Source organism: Globicephala melas, chromosome 20 (genome assembly GCF_963455315.2).
Source record: "Globicephala melas chromosome 20, mGloMel1.2, whole genome shotgun sequence".
In the NCBI taxonomy this organism is placed as follows: Eukaryota; Metazoa; Chordata; class Mammalia; order Artiodactyla; family Delphinidae; genus Globicephala; species Globicephala melas.
Genome location: NC_083333.1, coordinates 35,634,456 through 35,656,845, shown reverse-complemented (window position 1 = coordinate 35,656,845; position 22,390 = coordinate 35,634,456). Strand labels below are relative to the sequence as shown.

The window sequence follows — 22,390 nt, the reverse complement described above, 5'->3', positions numbered from 1 at the left end:
ATAGTACTAAGATGTTCCTTGCCCTTTATACCCTCATACTCTTAAGAATGTACAGTAGAGTTTTCCAGAGGCTACACAATACGTATTATCACAACAGTTTGAAAGCAAAAACTGATATGAGAATCCAGCTGTCTCCTATTAAGCCATGCATTAAAGAGACTGGCATTCTCTCACTTCACTTTTTTAAAGTTTTTTTAATTAAAATGTATTTATGTTAACACATAACGTTTTTAAATTATTTTTAAATGAATAAAATCTAAATTTTCTCGATTTTAATTTCTAACATGGCAAATATCAGTAGATATAATCTACATAAACAAAAGCTTTTTGGGGTCCTCAATAAGTTTTAGAGTGTAAATTAGAAACACCAGTCTAGTTCATTTGACTGGAAGGGAATTCTAGCCCCCCAATCTCTTGGGAAAAGGAAGTCCTGTGTGCACCCACCCTACCTTTCAGCTTTCTCCCTTTTCTGTCATCTTTTCTGTCTGCTCTGTGTTCTTCATCTTCAGATACTCTGAAACCCTCTTCTTTCCTCCAAGCCACAGTTTTTTAATTTGTCAATCTCAGTATAATTTTCATTCATTGACCATGAACTTTCTTACCTCCCCCTCTATTAGTTGTTGGTTTCCTGACTATCTTAGTTTTCTTTTTCCCCTGTACCTGTTCTTTTCTTCTATAATATCTTCTCCCTTTTCCTGTCATTTTTAACTCCTTCAAATTGTTTGTTTGCCCTTTACAGTATCTCTCGTCCTCCTTGATTTGTTCCTTAACATTCTAACACTCCTACCTCGTCTTAATTTCTGACACTTAACGCCCAACTCTATTCTTCAGTCAATCCGTTTAATAAATATTGTAAGCACAGATATATACTATTACCTTTGCTTATCACTGGAGCTACAGAAACGAGAGACATGAACCCTGTCCTCCTGGAGCTTATAGGGTACACATGATGGCCATTTAGGCTAGAGCTGGGGACAATTATAAGGTATTTGTCCAGAGTGCCACTTTACTCCCACTGAGGGCAGCCTTGAAAGGATTGTGGAAATCATTAGTAGCAGCAGCAACCATTTATTGCATGTCTACTGTGTATTAGGTATTTTACTTACATTTTCTCGTTTAGTTCTCATAGCAACTCTGTGAATTAGGTATGTTTAGCCTTACTTTGCAGATGGAAAAACTAAGACTTACAGAGGATAAGTAACTTGGTTGTGGTCGTAGAGCTAGGAAGTATCAGTATTAAGGTTTCTTTTTCTGTCTAGTTACATCAGCCCAGAAGGAACGGTGTGCTGGCCAGGAGGTGGTGATATAGTGGGAGAAACTCCAGAGCCAGTTGTGGAAATAGAGAATGTGTGAACTTAGAAATGATATGTCAGAGCAGAGCACCTGAGCTGGGGCAGCCACCAAAGGATCTTGTCCCAAGAACTTTGTTGCCGCTGGGGTTAGAACTCATTGAAAGGAATGCCTGTCGGGGTAGAGAAGCTCTAACAGGAGCCATCAGGGATGTCTGCCTAAGGTTGCTAAAGGACTGCCTGAGACTTACCTGGGAAGGGCAGGAATGACACACACCAGAGAAACCGCTAACCTGTCTATCATTTCTTTGGCAGAGTGACGTCAGGATCAAGTTCGAGCACAACGGGGAGAGGCGGTAAGTCTGCCTTCTGATGAGTGGTTGTGTTCATGTATGCTGCATTTCTTAGAAAGTGTTCAGCTTGTGGAAGCCATTGCCCTGGAGTGATTCCTGTGGGGTCACTGGCTGGGGAATGGGGTTGATAGGGCATAAAGGGGAAAGTTTCACCCTTGGTTTGGCCTACTGATTGAACCTTGTTTCTGGTCTTAAAATTGGAAGCCGTTTCAACTGCTAATGTTTTACTCTTCTGCTCTTATTTTGCTACTGTGAGATCCACCATTGTGCTAGGGGAGGAAGTCAGGACCCCAGCTCTACTGAGTCATGGCTTCCAGACACACTGACACTGTGCCAGCCATGGGTATCAGAGGGAGATGAGGATTCTCCTGTTACGTGGTACCATTCCCATCCCCGGTAGAGTGTCCCTGGTTTTGTCCACATCAGGGGTCAGGTTGGTGAATTGGAAGTTTTTCTTTAAAATGTCTTGGGACTTCCCTGGTGGCGCAGTGGTTAAGAATCCGCCTGCCAGTGCAGGGGACACAGGTTCGAGCCCTGGTCTGGGAAGATCCCACATGCTGCGGAGCAACTAAGTCTGTGTGCCGCAACTGCTGAGCCTGTGCTCTAGAGCCTGTGAGCTGCAGTTACTGAAGCCTGCGCACCTAGAGCCCGTGCTCTGCAACAAGAGAAGCCACCGCAATGAGAAGCTCGCACGCCACAACGAAGAGTAGCCCCTGCTCGCTACAATGAGAGGAAGCCCGTGCGCAGCAATGAAGACCCAACTCAGCGGAAAAAGAAAAAAAAAGTTTAAAATGTCTCTAGGTCATGGGAAGCTGCATCGAGTCCCTCAGTTGTGAAAGATGTCAGTTCATTTGAGGACATAGAAAGGGAGTTTTCAGTCTGCATTCTGTATTTTACCTTGTTAGGGAAGTGAAAGTAATGTTACAAAACCCTTGTATCCTTTTCTCCATTGTCAGTATTTAGTTTTTTGTAGGAAGTCAAGGTAGAAGTTCTCAGTGGAGAAAAATGACTCCACTGAATTTCTCAAGTTATTTTAAGGAAAAACCTTTAAGAAAGCCTACAGAACTCTGGTCAGGGGATATTTGAGACCCTGTGTGTGCATGTATGTGGCACAAGCATGCGCCCAAGCAAGCTTTTCAGTACCTGTTTTCCCCCTCTTTGCCTTTCTCTGCCATTGATAACTGCCCCGCCCTTTTTCCTTTGCTTTGAGCATTTGGAGGGGCAAAGAGCATACCCATCAGGATAAGATCCACCTACTTTAGGAGTCCCACCAGAGGACCTTAGTGCCTTCAAATGCTCTTGTACTGGTAGTTCTGTACTGCTGGCATCTTTCAGCCCAATTTGAAACTAGCTCCGGAGAGCTTTGGCTGCTGTTCTCCCTTAAAAAAATACATTCGGAAGTCTGCAAGGTTGTCAGAGGTTGCCGGATGGAAACATTGTACAAAGAGTGGTCTGCAGAGCCAGGGTTCTGCTGCCGCCATGCGAATTCTAGGGCTGTTCCAGGGCCGGAGGGAAGAAGGTCTTCTGAGCTCTGTCCCCAGCTGTTTGTCCTATGACCTGCCAGTAGCATGGAACTTAAATTGTCACTTCATTGTTGCTCCTTTTCACACTTCTGACCTGACTGGGTTTTGGAGGGATTGCCAAACTTGGAGCAGCAGAGAGTTTTCAGAAGTATGAAGATAGGAAATCAAAAGCTCAGTTGTGTTGGAGCCTAATTACACAGTACACGCTCCTGAATTCCTGTTCCCTAAGTGGTGTGCAGTTACAGTGAGCGGACTTACACTGAGAAAGTGAATGTGTTTAGTTTCAGAGATGCTGCCAGATCGAAACCACAAATATTTAAGGTGGTCAGGCTTTTGAAGCCCTAAGCGGCAGTGTTGGTATCAAGGTTTTGAAAACTGCACTCTCTTTTTATGGAGCTGTTTTCGGGAGCCATGGCATTTCACTGTTTGTGTACTGTGTGTGGAATTGAGGACTTTATAAAGTCGGTGCGGGGAAGCCAAGTTCAAGCTGCTCTGTGCCAGACAGCTCTGGTTTCGTGTATTTCATGTCTTAGGATTTTGTAGAAAGTGTTATTGTGGGCTTTCTTTACTTTTTACAGGGAATATGGACAGTATGTACCTAAATGTTGTAGGCCCTTATAGAATAAGAATTTACAGAAAAGAGGAAAGAAGTAGTGACTTTTCCCATTCGTCATTGCCAGGTATCCATTCTGGTGGGCTGACTTTCCCTTTGCTTTGGAAGGGTGGGCATCAGACTTCTACCCTTCCTCCCTCTTAGCCTCAGGAGGGCAGAAGAGGACTGTAGATTAGGATCTCCTTCCCTTCATGTCTGAACACTGGTGGGGATGGTTGTCCTGGGTGTTAGACCCCTCTTTGAAGTACTGGCCTAAAAATGTCTGTTATTCAAGGTGGTAGCAGCAGCTTAGATCTTACCAAACCTGGGAGTGCTGGTTTCTGATCTTGACCAGACTTTTGGGCTGCTTTTGGGGGTTTTGAATGGCTCATCACCAGGCCAAATGCAGGAAAATTTATCTCTGAGCCTGATGTTTTTCTAACTGTGCTAGAGACATCTGAGTGATCTCCTGGTATTTTATTCAGAAAGGCTGGCCCCGGGGACTTCCCTGGTGGTGCAGTGGTTAAGAATCTGCCTGCCAAGGCACGGGACATGGGTTCGATCCCTGGTCCAGGAAGATCCCACATGCTGCAGAGCAACTAAGCCTGTGTGCCACAACTACTGAGCCTGTGCTCTAGAGCCTGTGAGCCACAATGGCTGAGCCTGCGAGCCACAACTGCTGAGCCCACATGCCGCAACTGCTGAAGCCCGTAGGTCTGGAGCCATGCTCCACAGCAAGAGAAGCCACCGCAATGAGAGGCCTGTGCACCGCAAGGAAGAGTAGCCCCTGCTTGCCACAGCTAGAGAAAACCCACACGCAGCAACGAAGACCCAATGCAGCCAAAAAAATAAATAAATTTAAAAAATTGATTTAAAAAAAAAAAGGCTGGCCCCTTTTGAATTAATAGAAAGGTATTCTCTCAAAAGAATCCAGAAAACACTCATATCTAGATAACCCATATCTAGATTGCACCTAATTATTGTTTGGGACAGTTGATTTGAGGGAAAAATAAGGATTACAATATGGATGGATTTCCTGGTAGATATAAGCTAATACATTCAGCAGTATAATTTCCAAAAATGAAAGGTAGTGATGGATGAAGGAAAAGTTATAGAGAAATTATCTTCCTGAGATGTTATGCTTTGTGTGAAGGATAGATTATGGTTTATAGTAATATCCTATCAATGTTGTTCAGTAGAACTTGCTGCTGTAATGGAAAGGTTCTATAGTAATCCCTTGGTAGCCGAGGGAATTGGTTCCAGGACCCCCTGTGGATACCAAACTCCTTGGATGGTCAAGTCTCTTAGGTAAAATGGTGCAGTCTTGGCATATAGCCTATGTACATCTTCGTGTATACTTTAAATCATCTCTAGATTACTTATAATACCTAATACAATGTAAATGCCATGTAAATAGTTGCCAGCATGTGGCAAATTCAAGTTTTGCTCTTTGGAACTTTCTGGAATTTTTTTCAGATTTTTTTTTTTTTTTTTTTTTTTTTTTTTTGCAGTACACAGGCCTCTCACTGTTGTGGCCTCTCCCGCTGCAGAGCACAGGATCCGGACGCACAGGCTCAGCAGCCATGGCTCACGGGCCCAGCCGCTCCACGGCATGTGGGATCTTCCCGGACCGGGGCACGAACCCGTGTCCCCTGCATCGGCAGGCAGACTCTCAACCACTGCGCCACCAGGGAAGCCCTTTTTCAGATATTTTTGATCTGCAGATATGGACCTGTGGATATGGAGGGCCGACTTATAGCTGAGTTCTCCAGTATACTAGGCACTTGCCACATGTATCTAGTGAGCACTTGCAATGTGGCTAGTGGGACTGAAAGAGCCAATTCTAAAATTTAATTTGAATTTAAATAGCCACATGTGGCTAGTGGCTACCATACTGAACAGCGCAGTTCTAGATGATAACAGCTTTTATGGTGCCCACTGATTTCAGCCAGCCAGATTTCATTAAAATCCAATGGCTTACCTATCAAATTACCCATGACATTTTTCACAGAACTAGAACAAATAATCCTAAAATTTATGTGGAATCATAAAAGGCTAAGAATTGCCAAAGCAATCCTGAGGAAAAAGAACAAAGCCAGAGGCATACCCCTCCCAGACTTCAGGCAATACTACGAAGCTACAGTAATCAAAACAGTATGGTATTGGCACAAAAACAGACATTTGAATCAATGGAACACACAGTAGAGAGCCCAGCAATAAACCCACATTACCTACCATTAATCTTTGACAAAGGGGGCAAGAATATACAATGGAGAAAAGAGAGTCTCTTCAAGTGGTGTTGGGAAAGCTGGACAGCCACGTGTAAATCAGTGAAGTTAGAACACACCCTTACACCATACACAAAAATAAACTTGAAATGGCTTGAAGACTTAAATATAATACACGACACCATAAAACTCCTAGAAGAGAACATAGGCAAAACATTCTCTGACATAAATCATACTATTTTCTTAGGTCAGTCTGCCAAGGCAAGAGAAATAAAAGCAAAAATAAACAAATGAGACCTAATCAAACTTACAGGCTTTTGCACAGCAAAGGAAACCATAAACAAAATGAAAAGACATCCTGTGGACTGGGAGGAAATATTTGCAAATTGATGCAACTGACAAAGGCTTAATTTCCAAAATATACAAACAGCTCATACAACTCAATAACAAAGAAACAAACAGCCCAATTGAAAAATGGGCAGAAGACCTAGTTAGACATTTCTCCATAGAAGACATACAGGTTGCCAGCAGGCACATGAAAAGATGCTCAGCGTCGCTAACTGTTAAAGAAGTGCAAATCAGAACTGCAATGAGGTATCACCTCACACTGGTCAGAATGGCCATCATTACAAAGTCTACAAATAACTAATGCTGGAAAGGGTGTGGAGAAAAGGCAACCCTCCTACACTGTCGATGGGAATGTAAATTGGTGCAGCCACTATGGAGAACAGTATGGAGATTCCTCAAAAAACTAAAAGTAAAGTTGCCATATGATCCAGCAATCCCACTCCTGGGCATATATCCAGACAAAACTATAATTCAAAAGATACATGCACCCCTGTGTTCACAGCAGCACTATTTACAGTAGCCAAGACATGGAAACAACCTAAATGCCCATCGACAGATGAATGGACAAAGAGGATGTGATACATATATACAATGGAATACTACTCAGCCATAAAAAAGAACGAAATAATGCAATTTGCAGCAACATGGATGGAACTAAAGATTATCATACTAAGTGAAGTAAGTCAGAAAGAGAAAGACAGGACTTCCCTAGTGGCACAGTGGTTAAGAATCTGCCTGCCAATGCAGGGGACATGGGTTTGAGCCCTGGTCTGGGAAGATCCCACATGCTATGGAGCAACTAAGCCCATGCACCACAACTACTGAGCCTGCGCTCTAGAGCCCGTGAGCCACAACTGCTGAGCCCATGTGCCACAACTACTGAAGCCCGCGCTCCTGGAGCCTGTGCTCTGCAACAAGAGAAGCCACCGTAATGAGAAGCCCGTGCACTGCAAGGAAGAGTAGCCCCTGATCACCGCAACTAGAGGAAGCCCGCACGTGGCAATGAAGAACCAACACAGCCAAAAATAAATAAATAAATAAATTTCTTTTAAAAAAAGAGAAAGACAAATACCAGATGATATCACTTATATGTGGAATCTAAAATATGACACAAATGAACTTGTCTATGAAACAGAAACAGACTCGCAGACATAGAGAACAGACTTGTGGTTGCCAGTGGGGAGGGGGGTGGGGGAGGGATGGATTGGGAGTTTGGGATTAGCAGATGCAAACTATTATATATAGAATGGATAAACAAGATCCTACCGTATAGCACAGGGAACTATATCCAATATCCTATGATAAACCATAATGAAAAAGAATATGAAAAATAATGCATGTATATGTATAACTGAATCATTTTACTATACAGGAGAAATTAATATAACATTGTAAAATTAACTATACTTCAATAAGATAAATTTTTTAAAAAATGGCTTAGATCCCTCTTTGCTGTGGCTTATTGCTTCTTCCTCTGGTTATACCACTTCCCAGTCTGGGGGAGCAGGGAGTATATGAGAGAACCACGCACTTCTTCCTGTCAGTGTGGAGGAGGGCAAGAACTATAGAGGCTGATGGCTGAGTGCTGCTAGTCCGCCACACACTAGTCAGATTTCATCTAAGTCTAGACATGCTAACAGATTAAGGTGGTTTTAATATACATTTTCCCCTATCACATTAAGCATCTTTTCATGTGTTTATTAGCCATTCATCATATCCTTTGCTTGTGTTTCTATTGGGCTGTCTTTTTCTTATTGATTTTTGCAAGTATTTTCTCCAAGTTTGGTATTTCTTTTTAACTTTTTTTTTTTAAAGAAGATGTTGGGGGTAGGAGTTTATTAATTAATTAATTTATTTTTGCTGTGTTGGGTCTTTGTTTCTGTGCAAGGGCTTTCTCTAGTTGTGGCAAGCGGGGGCCACTCTTCATCGCGGTGCACAGGCCTCTCACTATCGCGGCCTCTCTTGTTGCGGAGCACAGGCTCCAGATACACAGGCTCAGTAGTTGTGGCTCACGGGCCTAGTTGCTCCGCGGCATGTGGGATCCTCCCAGACCAGGGCTCGAACCCGTGTCCCCTGCATTAGCAGGCAGATTCTCAACCACTGCGCCATCAGGGAAGCCCTCTTTTTAACTTTGTTGATGGTTTATTTTCCCATCAAAAGTTTAAATTTTTGTTGTCAAACTTGTCTTCTTCCTTTTTGTCTTATCTATTTTATGCAATGCTTAGGAAGACCTTCCCTGCTCTAATATTTTTTTCAATCCTGTATTTTCTTTATACATATATATATATATGTATGTGTATATATATATATATATAATATATATGGGTTTCTGATATTCTCTTCTGTTTATCTCTTTGCTTATTTTTTTTAAATATTTATTTGGTTGCGTGGGGTCTTAGTTGCGGCAGGCGGGCTCCTTAGTTGTGGCATGCGAACTCTTAGTTGCAAAAGGCATGTGAGATCTAGTTCCCTGACCAGGGATCGAACCCAGGCCCCCTGCATTGGGAGTGTGGAATCGTATCCACTGTGTCACCAGGGAAGTCCCTCTTTGCTTATTTTTGTTTTAATTATTTAAGTTTTAGAGTGTTGGGTTGGTCCCATATAAAATTGCCACTTTTATATGCAAAAATTGTTGACTACCTCCAGTATCATATAGTTAAACCTAATGCATTAATTAAAGCTTTTTATTAAAAACATTTCAAGCACACACAAAAATAGAATATGATACTCAACCCCCAAGGACCTGTCACCCAACTTCAACATTATCGACATTTTGCCAACCTTGTTTCATCTATCCCCACTTGTAAATTTTGCTGTGACATTTAACGACAAATCATTTTAAGACCTCTTTGAACATGTTCTTACTCTACCATCTATTTATAGAAATTGTTCTTTGAACTGACCTAGAGAGTCTCTCTAGAAGAGCATCAATATCAACGCTACTTACATGCACACATGTGTCACTGGTTAAGAAAAAACTGATCAGGCATATAACCAACTCAAGGGGAATTCCTGTGACTATGGCAGGAAATGTCAGTTCTGAGGATAATCAGCATTGAGATTACTGTGGCATCTCAAAAATGAACAATGGAAGAGACCTTTCAAGTCCTGGAGTTGAGTTGATTATAGGAGTTAAGACCATGTTTTCAGGACTGCTGCTCCAATCCCCAGGTTTTCTTCCTAACAGGAATATTTGAAGCATAGTTTTTAAATCCAGGTATCCTCCTATGATACTGCACTGTCATTGACCGAAAGAGCTGAGATGAAGTGGAAGAACAATGGCTGAGATTGAGTACTGCTCATAGGTACTATTGACAAACCTGAGAGATGCTCAGAAGAAGGGTGAAAAGATAAAGGTAGACGTAAGAGAAGAAAAAAATACAGAGAAAGGCAAGCTGCATGAAAAATAAAAAGAGAATTCTATGTTGAAAAGAAAAGGAAGATAACACTCAGGAGCCATAGCTTCTAAACCCTGCATTTAAAATATACAGTTAACCATGATTTCTGTTCCTTTTCAGAATTATAGCATTCAGCCGGCCTGTAAGATATGAAGATGTGGAGCACAAGGTGACGACAGTGTTTGGGCAGCCTCTTGATCTACATTACATGAACAATGAGGTACGAAAGATGGATGGTGTGCGGGCAAGGGAGGCCCAGCTGCCTACCTTTTTTCTCTCTGTTTAACTGAGGATTTCCTAGTTTGTTCCTTTAATGTCATCTTCAGGTTTTCATTTTCTGGAGCCTCTTTCCTTAATTCCAGTAATTCTGCGATTTCTCTTTTTTATTACATGGGAGGTTACATAGCTATGTCCATTCCCTCTGCTCATTGAATGCTGGTAGCTCTAATACTCCATGGTGGAATCAGGTACGCGATTAGGGTCAGGGCTTATATTGTCTCCTTTACATTTTGTAGGTTATCTTTTTCCTTCCAGCACAGCCTTAGTAGCAGAGGGTTCAGTAGGGCTGGGGAGGTGTGGAAAACTGGTGGGTAGATCCTCTATTCACAGGCATAAATGCTGGATTCTTCTCTCAGAGTTTAACTTCTAACTGTAGCTGGTTCCAAACGTTAGCACCTACTCTAATGATTTCTTTAACTCTTAGTCCTCCTAACCCCGCCCAACAGCCATTTTATTTATTCATACTTTGAACATCACCCAGGAAGGAATTCTTTTGAATGTCAGTTACTTGGCTGCTTTCCCAGCTCCAAGGAACGTACTAGAGGCTGCAGTCTGCTTAGGCTGGTGCTTTGCATTAGTCTGAAAGGCACTGTTTGTGCCCAATAAGGAGCCTGCACCTTGAGGGAACTGAGTTGGGGGGAAAGACAGGAAAGCTGGGCAACCTGATGGCTCTTTGAGAGTCAGGTCCTTACTTTGTAGTTTTTCTTTTTTTTAAATTTATTTATTTTAATTTATTTATTTTTGGCTGGGTTGGGTCTTAGTAGCTGTGCGGTGTTTCTCTAATTTCGGTGAGCAGGGGCTACTCTTCGTTGCGGTGCGCGGTCTTCTCATTGCAGTAGCTTCTCTTGTTGCAGAGCATGGACTCTAGGCACGCAGGCTTCAGTAGTTGTGGCACGTGGGCTCAGTAGTTGTGGCTTGCAGGCTCCAGAGCACAGCCTCAGTAGTTGTGGCGCACAGGCTTAGTTGCTCCACGGCATGTGGGATCTTCCCGGACCAGGGCTTGAACCCATGTCCCCTGCATTGGCAGGCAGATTCTTAACCACTGCGCCACCAGGGAAGTCCCCTTACTTTGTAGTTTTATTTTATTGGTTGAAAAGTTAAGAATTTCCTCTACTTTGGGGCTTAAATCTGTAGGAGATGACATTTGTTGGCAAAAACTCGGTGGTCCTCTTCATATAAAATGTACAACCACAACTGGATATATGCACTGCCAAATAGCTAACAAAAATAACACCATCTGATTTTTGCTTTTTGGATAAATTTTAGAAATACAGCAAATTTGAAAAATAAACCACTAACTCTATAGTTAATAAATAACACAGATGTAAGTATTTTAAAGTATGTAAAGTAACACATTTTAAATACAGGATTTGAGAACTCCCCCCCAAATACAAATGTCAAATCCATAGAAGTTTAAAAAATTGCAGCTCAAGCATCAGTGACTATATAAGAAAGTGAGGCTGAAGTCAGCTAGCCAATCAGCATTAAAGAAGGTGTTCTTTAGTTAGTAAAGACTTTTCTGGATGAGTTAGTACCACTTGTTTCTCTTTCCATTAATATTTCCATTAAGAATTTCAGATGTCCCAAAATCCATTTTCAAACTCTTTTGCCAAGGGAATGACTGCCCAGAATGTTGAGCATTCCTTTATTCAAATGTTTATACAGATATTGATTTTAAAGCCAAATATAAGTAATTGTCATTATTTTTTGAGTCAGTGAAGACTAATTTATTTGAGCATTTATTTTTCATCACTTTGTTTTTTGTTGTTTTTTGTTTTTTGGCTGTGCTGCACGGCTTGCAGGATCTCAGTTCCCCGACCAGGGATTGAACCTGGTCCATGGCAGTGAAAGCCTGGAATCCTAACCACTAGACCACCAGGGAACTCCCATAATTGTTACTATTTTAAATCATTCACGTCTTTCCGCAGTCTGCTAATGTCAGTGACCAAGAATTGACTAATTTACTTACATCTTATTAATTTCAAATGTCTCAACTATTTTTCTTTTCTTTGCCCTCTAAACCCTGTCTTGTCAGGATTTGTGAACGACAAATGAAAAAATCTGTTGAGATTTTATTTTATTTATGTTTATATTTTTGTAATAATAGCTTTATTGAGATATAATTCACCTGCCATAGAATTTACTCTTATTTTTAAATTTACATTTTAAACTGTATAATTCAGTGGTTTTAGTGTATTCACAGAGTTGTGTAGCTAACATCACTACCTGATTCCAAAACTTTTTCATCACCCCAAAGAGAAATCCTGTAGTTCTTAGGAGTCACTTCCCATTCTCCCCACTCCCCAGTCCCTGGCAACCACTTATTTACTTTCTGCCTCTCTGGATTTGCCTATTATGAACATTTCATATATATGGAATCACACAATATGTGGCCTTTTGTGTTTGGCTTCTTTCACTAAGCATGTTTTCAAGGCTCATCTATGTTGTAGCATGTCTCATACTTCATTCCTTTTTATGGCTGAATAATATTCCATTATATGGTTATACCACATTTTGTGTATCCATTCATCTGTTGATGGACACTTGAGTTGTTTTCACTTTTGGCTATTATAAATAATGCTGCTATGAACATTTGTGTACAAATTTTTATATGAACAAATGTTTTCAATTCTCTAAAATATACCTGAGTGGAATGATGGTTCTTGTAGAAACTCTGTATTTAACTTTTGGAGGAACTGCCCAACTTTCGCGTATCAACTGGTACCACTTTACATTTCTACCAGCAATGTACGAGGGTTGCAATTTCTCTACATCATCACCAATACTTGTGATTCTCTCTTTTTTTTTTTCTTTTTTAAAAAAATTATAGCCATCCTAGTAGACGTGAAGTGGTATCTTATTGTGGTTTTTAACTTTCATTTCCTTAATGACTAACAATGTTGAGTAGCTTTTCATGTGCTTATTAGCCATTTTTTAATTTTCTTTGGACAAATATCTATTCAAATCCTTTGCCCTTTTAAAAAATCGGATTGTTTGTCCTTTTATTGTTGAATTGTAAGAGTTCTTTATATATTCTGGATACTAGACCCTTATCATACATTTGCAAAATTGTAGTTTTTTTTTTTTAAGTTAAAACCTACTCCAGTAATTTCTTTATCTTCCCCTGTCTCCACCCACCCCTTCCTCGCCTCCCCCAACACCAGTCCTTATTTATCCCTACTTTGAGTGTTACCCAGGAAGGAATTCTTTTACAATATGATATGATTTGTAAAATTTTCTCCCATTCCATGGGTTGTCTTGAGGTTTTATTTTAAATACTGTTTTTACTATTTGTTTTTTCCTGGCCTGGGGTTTAGAGTTCTCACTTCCTTGTATTCTGAATGGGGAACTGAAGAAATTAATTGGATTTTTGCTTTATGTTTGCCACAAGTACATAAGATCTGACATTTTTTAGGTCTTAGGCAAAGCATAGTTTTGCATCTTTTAATACTAAGTACTCATAATATCTTTTGCTTCTAACAGTGAGTGAGGCTTATCTGTACCCTCAAGAACCATCTCTTTAATACTTCAGTGGAATGAAAACAGAGGAAGTAGTTTTTCGTTCTAGTCACTGATTTTTTTTAACCTTTATACATTAAGATACTAAACCCTTCTATGCAGTCTAAGTTTGTGTTCTTATTTGAGTAACGTTTTCATCCTCTGCCTGACCCCTCCTCCTCCTGTGCCTTTTCTGCTTATTCTGTTAATGTCAGCACAGGGTAGAATGGGACATGATTCTACTGCTTAATCTAGGAAGAAATATGGGGCCTATAACTGTTTCGGATTTGATGCTTTGGAGTAAAGGGTATTTTTAGAGACGAAGCTTTTCTTAGAAAATATCTTGGGGGGGGTGGGATGAATTGGGAGATTGGGATTGACATATATACACTATCGATACTATGTATAAAATAGATAACTAATGAGAACCTACTGTATAGCTCAGGGAACTCTACTCAGTGCTCTGTGGTGACCTAAATGGGAAGGAAATCCAAAAAAGAGGGGATATATGTATATGTATAGCTGTTTCACTATAGCTGTTTCATTTCACTTTGCTGTACAGTAGAAACTAACACAATATTGTAAAGCCACTATACTCAAATAAAAATTTAAAAAAAAACTGAAAATATTTTAAAAAATATTTTTATACCATCAAAAAAAAATACCTTGAAATAAAGTACTGATATGTGCTACAGCATGGATGAACTCAAAAACGTTAAGCAAAGTGAAGGAAGCTAGATGCAAAAGGCTATGAATTGAATTGAATTGAATATGAATTGTGTGATTTCATTTATATGAAATGTCCAGAAAATGCAAATCTCTAGAGACAGAAAGTAGATTAGTGGTGGCCTGGGGTAAGAGGTAGAAAAGGGGAGTGACTCTGAATGGGCACAGGAGATCTTTTTGGAGCAATGGAAATGTTTTGAAATTGAATTGTGGTGATGGTTGCACAACTCTGTAAATTTACCAAAAATCTTTGAATTGTAAACTTAATAAAAAGGGAAAGAAAATATCTCTGTGGTTTCAATTAGATCTTTTAAGACCCCATAGTATCCACTGAGATTGTTTTCCTCCAAATTTATTTTTTTGTTGCTTATTTTGCTTATTTTTGCAAACTAAAGACTTATGTTTTATGTGATTTCCTTTTTCTGTGTCCTGTGTCACAGCTCTCCATCCTGCTGAAGAACCAAGATGATCTTGATAAAGCAATTGATATTTTGGATAGAAGCTCAAGCATGAAAAGCCTTAGGATATTGCTGCTGTCCCAGGACAGAAACCATGTAAGTAGCCCCTGTCACGGCCTGACAGCTGAAGACAAAGCTTGCTGTCCTTCAGGAGTCCAGCTTGCTTCCTTGACAGAATTTTGTGTTCCTTAGTCACTGCTAAAGCGAGAACGTAGGTGTGGCCCAGCCCACTGGGTCAGTAGCCATTTAGCCTTCTGCATTTGATTTGACTGCGAAGCCAGATCATTGGTGTTAAAATTGCAACTGAAGGTGACTTGGCTTGTGGTATGGGAGGAAGGGAAACATTTTATGATAAAGGAGGAAATTCTTTTTCTCTGTATTTATGTTCTTTCGACTAGATTTGGACCCCAGCAAGAAAGATTTGCTCAGCGTGGGGGAGCTGATTAGTAGAGGCTGTCAAGGATTTGAGACTATCATGCTTTGTAAACCCAACTCCCACAACTCCTCGGCAACCGTGACTTTCCCTTGGGACACATGTAGGAAACAAACTTTCCCTTCTGTTCAGTGGAAAAAAGGCCATGGTCTAAAGGGCCTCTTGTAATTTACCAGCTGCTACCTTACCAAATGGCAGCAATCTGTGGGGGCCTTCAGAAGTGAGGGATCATCCCTTATGTAGTTTCCTCTCCTAAAGGGTCCCTGGGGGCCTACATTTCACAAGAATGCTTGTAATCTGGGTCTGTCTTCTAATCACTGATGGCTCTACCAGTTTTCTTCAGATGCATGTTCCTGAAGGTTTCTTGGCACTCTTTCCTTTCCTTATGCTTGAAGACAGCCAACTGTGGACAGCTGACATTACTGTCTGAGAACTATGGACGCTCCATACCAGGACAGAGTTTAGATGGAATGGTGCTTTATGCTGACTATTTATTTAGTTAGTTAGTTAGTTAGCGGTACGCAGGCCTCTCACCGCTGTGGCCTCTCCCCTTGCGGAGCACAGGCTCCGGACGCGCAGGCTCAGTGGCCATGGCTCACGGGCCCAGCCGCTCCGCGGCATGTGGGATCCTCCTGGACCGGGGCACGAACCCGTGTCCCCTGCATCGGCAGGCGGACTCTCAACCACTGCACCACCAGGGAAGCCCCTGACCATTTATTTTTAAAGACACCTTGGACTGTCTATTGATTAGTGAAAGACACAGGAGAATGCGGTTAGGAAGGCTTAGAGTAAAGAAGACATTTTCTCATATTATAGAAGTGTCCTTGAGCATGAGGACTGGTCTTCTCTCTCACAATGTCTTCTTTTCTGGATGTGTTTTGGGAAGTATTCTGAAGTAAAATATATACTTTATTATTTCATTTCTCTGTTCAAGTTACTCACCTGCTCCTTGTAGGCCTTCCTCGTTGCCTATCATGTAAGATCTAAATTTAGCCTGGCACCCAAGGGTTATCACTAACTACCCTTCCTCTCAGCTCCCCAGTCTCATCTTTCCAAGTTCTTCAGCATACTTCCACTATTCTGCAGTTCTTCCTGCTTCCTCTTTGCCAGACCATGGTCAACCTTTTTTAAGGCTCTAGCTTGATTTACCTGCTGCAGTTTGGTCAGTATTTTTGACTGAGACCATTTTCATTATTCCCTGTTCCTTTAGTCATTGGATATAATTTGCACACTAGTTTATAGGTTCCTGAGTAATTGCCCTCTAGTTGTTGCATATTTGTAAGTTTTACCCCAAAAGATTATAAGCTCCTTGAGAACGGGAGCTGTGTCTTGTTTTGGAACCCATCCTCTTAAGAGAACACAGTGAATACTTCTTGAATTGTTAGCAGGAGTCAAGCAGAAATCATATTCTGCCAACCCCTTCTTTACAGAAGAAGCTGGAATTGGGGTTTAGTTTAATGATGTGATTGTTTAACTGGGAGCTAGCACCCCTGATTGTGATCCCTCCACTCCCCTGATGAGAAACTGTAGACAACTGGTTCTTTGCATTCGCTTTCCCATCCAGTAAGGGGTGCACTCAGCTGCAGTTACTGCTGCAACACCAGAGCTGTTTGGAAGATGACCATCTAAGCTCTGACACTGATGGTGTGGCATTAGATATCACATAAAATAAGTGCCACGTTGATGCCTCTCTCTCTAAGGATGTGTATTTTTTAAAATTATTATAAAGTCAGTATAACTTATTGTAAACTTAAAAAAAAAAGAGGACCGTCTTACATAATCCTAGCACCGTAACACATTGATTGATTTTTGCATACGCCCCTCTTTGGCCATATGTATACACACTATAAGTGTTGTCATGGTATTTATACAATTTTCTACTTTAATTTTTCACTTAACATTGTCATGTACATTTTTCTGTTAATATACAGTCTTCATGATTATAATTTATAAGGATGCATAAGTCCGTTGAGTGGATATACCATAATTTAATTAAATAACCATTTTTGCTACTGTTGGAACACTTAAGCTACTCCTTTTTTTGCATTTATAAAGATTTGCATTTAAGACTAATAGTGGCATTGGTGGTGATGAAATCTTTCCTTGAGGACTTCCTCAGCTAGACCTCAGGCTTCTCAATAAACAGAGGTATCATGATCCAAAATTGCTATGTGCTTAGGAGTCCTACTTCTGGAAGTGCTTCTCTGTTTGTGATGAAATATCCATTTTCTTCTAGTTTCTAATCTTTTATGGACCAATTTTTTAAAAACATGAAAAGTGAAATGGAAAATTTAACTAGAGACGTATAAAATACAAGCCCACAACTTTTATTGTTAAGTTCAATAGACATGAGTCACTGCCAAATTGTTGTAAAAGTGCTTAAAGAGTTACTCTTCCATTTTGGTATTTACCTTGTTGAGGACTGGTATACACCACAGGTTGTACCCTGGCACCAGCCCACAGATCACACTTTACATACACTTCTCCAGGATACCATATCAACCTGGTCTTCATCTCCTCTTGATGGTAACTGTGAGCCACTTTGTTCTCTACTTAGTTTCCTCCATTTTTAGCAATCTGTCAACTCATCCACCTTTTGTTATCACCTATACCTTTACTTCCCTTCTTATTCCTGTTTCTAAATGTACTATCTCTTTCTACTCTCCAGATTCCTTTCTTATTGATCCTTCTATGACAGCTTCTGATCTTTCCTCTGTCTTCATCCCTCACCAAGGTGGAAAGTCATACTCCTCCCATCGCACCTGGCCAAGGCCAGGTCTTAGGCTTCAATATTGTTTTTACCTGAGAACTCCTGGATTTGGGCAATCACAGAACCTCCTCTTAATCTGAAGAGTCTTTCTCTAGCCTTGGTTTTACTGCCATTTTAAGATACTTCACCGTCTCCTTCAGTAGTTCTTGCTGCCCTAGCCCTCTGCCTTGGGCCATCAACTCTTAGCTGTTTTCCTATTACAGACTTCTTTTCTAAACATGTGTGCATCTAACTCTTAATTTATCTTTCTGCTCTTGACTTTCTTATAACTTTCTCGACCTTTCCACTGTCATAACATAATCTCAAGCTTAACATTCTGTTGTCACTTGTACCTGCATATGATAAAAACTAAATACCCAACCATCTTAAACTGTGAATGGCATTTTGTTTTGTTACCTCAGATTCTCTCTGACAAAAGTAAACTTATAATCTTCTCATCTAAATGTTGCCCACTTCCCAAATTTCCCATCAATGAATTTGACACTATTTAAGTTCAAAATATCAAGGATAATCTAAATGGTAATTATTTTCAGTTTTCCAAGAAACTAATGGGGCAAGTGCAGGAAGTTAGAACGAAACTTGTTGGGCAGAATACCTTCAGTCTGGCCCCTGTTTAAAAATCATTACACTTTACATGTATAAGGTACTTTCAACTTTCATTTGGTTTTTGCAGCTTTGAGTGGTTGGTTAGGCATCTGTTATCGCCAGTCTACCCCCTGGGGAAACTGAGGCTTAGAGTGATTTGGCCTAGGTGAAACAGTAGATAGTGACAGAGCTGGTCTTGAATCCAGATGTTCTGACTATAGTCCAGTATGTATTAGATACCATCCAGGAAAGGGATCTTAGAATTATTGTAGTCCTTGGAAAACCTCACCCAGGTTCTTTCACAGTTCATTAGAAACAGAACAGAAAGTATAATGTTGCCCGTGAGGAAAACTTGTGAGATGTGTCATTCTCTTCCCCACAGCTCAGAAGGTTAACTGAGCTAGGAAAGGTCCAAGAGAAGACAAACTTTTTAAGGGGTTGGGGTCAGTTTTATATGTGTATGGCCTAAAAAGCCTGGAACTCTTTAGTCGGGAAAGGAAGCCGAAGCATACCTATGTATAAACAAAGCCTGTGACGCATTGAAGAGCAGGGATAATAAAAACACAGATTTGTTCACCTAATCTCAGTTTGGATGAGCCCCTTGAATATTGAGGATTATCATAGAACAAAATGGAAATAAGAATTTGTATAAGGGGTATAAACATGGCATCCTTTATTCAAGTTGTATAGCTTCAAAGCAGATTTTTTTAAGGCTTTTAATAAATTCATGGATGTTAAAGCTGTAAATCTATTGAATAACCTGGATGCTTCCACAGCTATCATAACTGTCATGGTCTATCATGGAAATGTCTCGTTGCCACCATTGAAGCAGAGGACTAGTGACATCCAAGGTGCCATTTCTCAGCTCATGTTTCCGTGAACCAAACTAAAGCAAACACACACACACCTCTTCTTTTCCCCCTGCATCATTGAATCCACCTGTTCCCTTTGTCTGACACCACCAAATCTTTTATCGAGATGATTTGTGGGTCAACTTTTATAATCTCTTTTTCTGCTAATCTCCTCGCTTCCAGTGACTGCAGTCTTTGTGCATGTGGCTCCCTGGTAATTTTTCATGTTGTTTGTGTCGGCCACAGCACACTGCTACCCCCAGAGCCTTTCAGTGAGGTTTTCATTGAATGGTCAAATGAAATGACCATTCTATTTGCTGTCTTTAGAATGTTCTGCCAGCTACACACTTTATACCTGTTGGCTCTCCTTTCACTCTCTTACAGGTCCCTTTTATTTTTCCTAGTCCCACCTTCCTCCTTCCTCTCTTGCCCACTTCTAGGTCTTGTTCAAGTTTCCCTGAATCCTTGCATCAACCTCATTTTTGTTTACCATGCCATTCTCTTTTATCTCCTTAAATCAGGGTTTTCTGAACTTGACTGACTATTACAAACACTTGGGGGAGATTTAAAAAACACCAGTCCTTCGGCCTTACCCCCAGAGATTCTGTTGTAGTTGGCCTGAGGTGTTAAAAACCCCACAGGCAGTTCTGCTGGTCGGCTCGGGCTGAGAACCATTGCCTTAAACCCAAGTGTGACTCACCTCCTAAGACCTTGCTGCCGCCCTGTGTCAGCATCACCTGAAAGCTTGTTAGAAATGCAGATTCTCAGCCCCAGCCCAGACCTACTGAATCACAATCTGCACTTCATCAAGGTCCCAGGTGATTTGTGTGCACACGAAAATGTGAGAAGCCCTGCTTTGAAACCTTCCTTGATTCCCTTCATCTGTTTTCCCACTGTTGCCACAGTCAGCCTTTCGTTTTAGAAACCTACGCTCGTGCTGGCTGTTGAACCTCCTCTCCTGGCTCAGCTTTTAGATTTAAAATTGAGAGTTTAGAATCTATGTTCTTTGATACGTTTCAGATTCATGTTGCCACGATGTATTGAATTCCCACCCTGTGTAAGGCCCCGTGTCTAAGCAGGTGTCCTTGGGGTGCTCAGCGTGCAGCTCTCCTCTTTCTGACTCTAAGGCTGTGGCTTTTTCCTTGCCCTTCACTGGCCTGCTTCCCCAGCGTGTGGCTTTGATTGTTTTTTCCTTTCTGACCCTCGGCAGAGAGCTATTGCACATTGGAGGCTTTAGCAAGAACACTCACTTCCCCTTGGTCTGACTTCCCGTTAGAGCAAGACAGTTTGTCAAGACAGCCCTGCATGTGATAGAGTCTGGCGTGGGGGGACTAGAGGAGGCTGCTTGGCAGCTGAACTTAGCCCTGAGAGCGGGAAGCCTTTTTCCTGGAGGACAGGATATAGTTTGTTTAGGTTGGACCTTTTTTTTTTTTCTTACAGGAGGTAAGAGAGAGAGAGAAACAAGTAGAAACTTTGACCCAAATTATTTATAAATTCTGAGCTCCCACTCTCCACAGTGCTCTGCTTATTTATGAGCACATCCTGACATCACTTAGCTCACCTTCAAGCTTCAGTTTTAAGCTTTCTCAGTGCAAGGGTCCCTTTCTGTTGCTTTGTTTTCTCTCAAGGGCTCACCTTGAGGCCCAACTGGGTCAGTGCAAAGTGAGGTAGATGTGGCAAGGCTGCTGACCCTGTTCTGAAGTCCTTGACCTCTGGCAGAATGGTGCCTTGATAGCCTTTCTGAGATGAACACAATCCTGAGATGGTTCACATGTAAACCCCAGTAATATGAAGCATCTGAGACCTTCTTACCTTAATTTTCCAGGAGTGATTATGGTTGGGGAAGAAGCAGCATATCAAGCTATTTTTTAAGTTTATCAACCAGAATTTTTGGTGCAGAAGTTGCCACCATTCTCCATTCTGACCCCCCACGTGGCAGGTGATCTTGCCACTGAAATAATTTCCTGCTTTTCCTGCTATTCTTTCCAAGCTCTCTGGAGAGTTTTATGAGAGGGTATTTACAACGCTTTTCTGTTTGGCACATTATTACAGGAATGCCTGTTATTCTTCTGTGTCTGGGTCATCACCTAATAAATTGGAGCACTGAGTCTCAGTGCTCTATATCAGTGAAGCTGGATAACTACATTGAGTAAACAGTGATTTGCCAAGATGAGTTGAGGAGTGAGATTTGAGGGAAAGCTGGGTAGCTCATGTATTGAAAGCGTGATGGCGGCTGAGAGCATGGGGAGGCCCAGGGAGGGGCGGGGGGCCTTTTTAAGCCTGCCTGCTTAACGAGCTCTGCCTTTTTCCTCTTATCTTGCAGACCAGTTCCCCTCCCCACTCCGGGGTGTCCAGGCAGGTGCGAATCAAAGCTTCCCAGTCTGCGGGAGACATAAATACCATCTACCAGCCCCCTGAGCCCAGGAGCAGGCACCTCTCTGTCAGTGAGTATCTCACCCCTTTTTTCCTCTCATCTAATTTATCTGCCCATGTATTTTTTTAAATATTCTTTTTAAAAATTATTAAAAAACAGTCATCAAACGTTATTGACTGCTACGCTGTTCAGAATAATGTTCCATGCTTTTCTTTGGGGAGAAGAAATAGACAAGTGACTGGGATGGAGTCCTGACCCTCCAGGAGCTTACACTCTCATGATGTGGTGGCAAAATCAAATTCCTTTTCAACAGTCCTGAAAAAGTGATCTCCTCAAACATCTGCTTGAAGACCTCCAGCAGCAGTATACCCTCGTTTTTGACCATTCTTTCCCCAAAGGACTGGGGACTTGTGAAGTTACGAATCAGGTCCAAGATTGAGTTTTGACATCAAACCTCTTGCTTGTGATTCCTGAGGAGTCCTAATGCTTCAAGGAAGATGGGACAAAGTTTCTCCAATGAAACTCCTGGAGAGTCAAACTAAGTTGTCTGGGAAGGGCAGGAGACTGTTGACGTAGTAAATACAGTTGGCTCATTAGGAAGAAAGCTACGAAGCTGCTGACGGGCCTCCCCAGGAAAGGAATCTAAATCAGGTCTGTGCATTATACCAGGCAATCCAGTTTTGCT

General features: G+C 41.3%; 1 protein-coding gene across 2 annotated transcripts in view; it reads left to right on the top strand.

The window, feature by feature from the left end:
- MAP3K3 (mitogen-activated protein kinase kinase kinase 3) overlaps nucleotides 1–22,390 on the top strand; it is a 62,349-nt gene that overhangs the window by 17,943 nt on the left and 22,016 nt on the right. For both annotated transcript variants that reach the window (XM_030843425.3, XM_030843422.3), the window contains 4 exons: nucleotides 1,605–1,645; nucleotides 9,852–9,951; nucleotides 14,675–14,788; nucleotides 21,655–21,775. In XM_030843425.3, coding sequence (XP_030699285.1) covers nucleotides 1,605–1,645; nucleotides 9,852–9,951; nucleotides 14,675–14,788; nucleotides 21,655–21,775 — 376 coding nt within the window. The remainder of the gene's footprint in view (nucleotides 1–1,604; nucleotides 1,646–9,851; nucleotides 9,952–14,674; nucleotides 14,789–21,654; nucleotides 21,776–22,390) is intronic.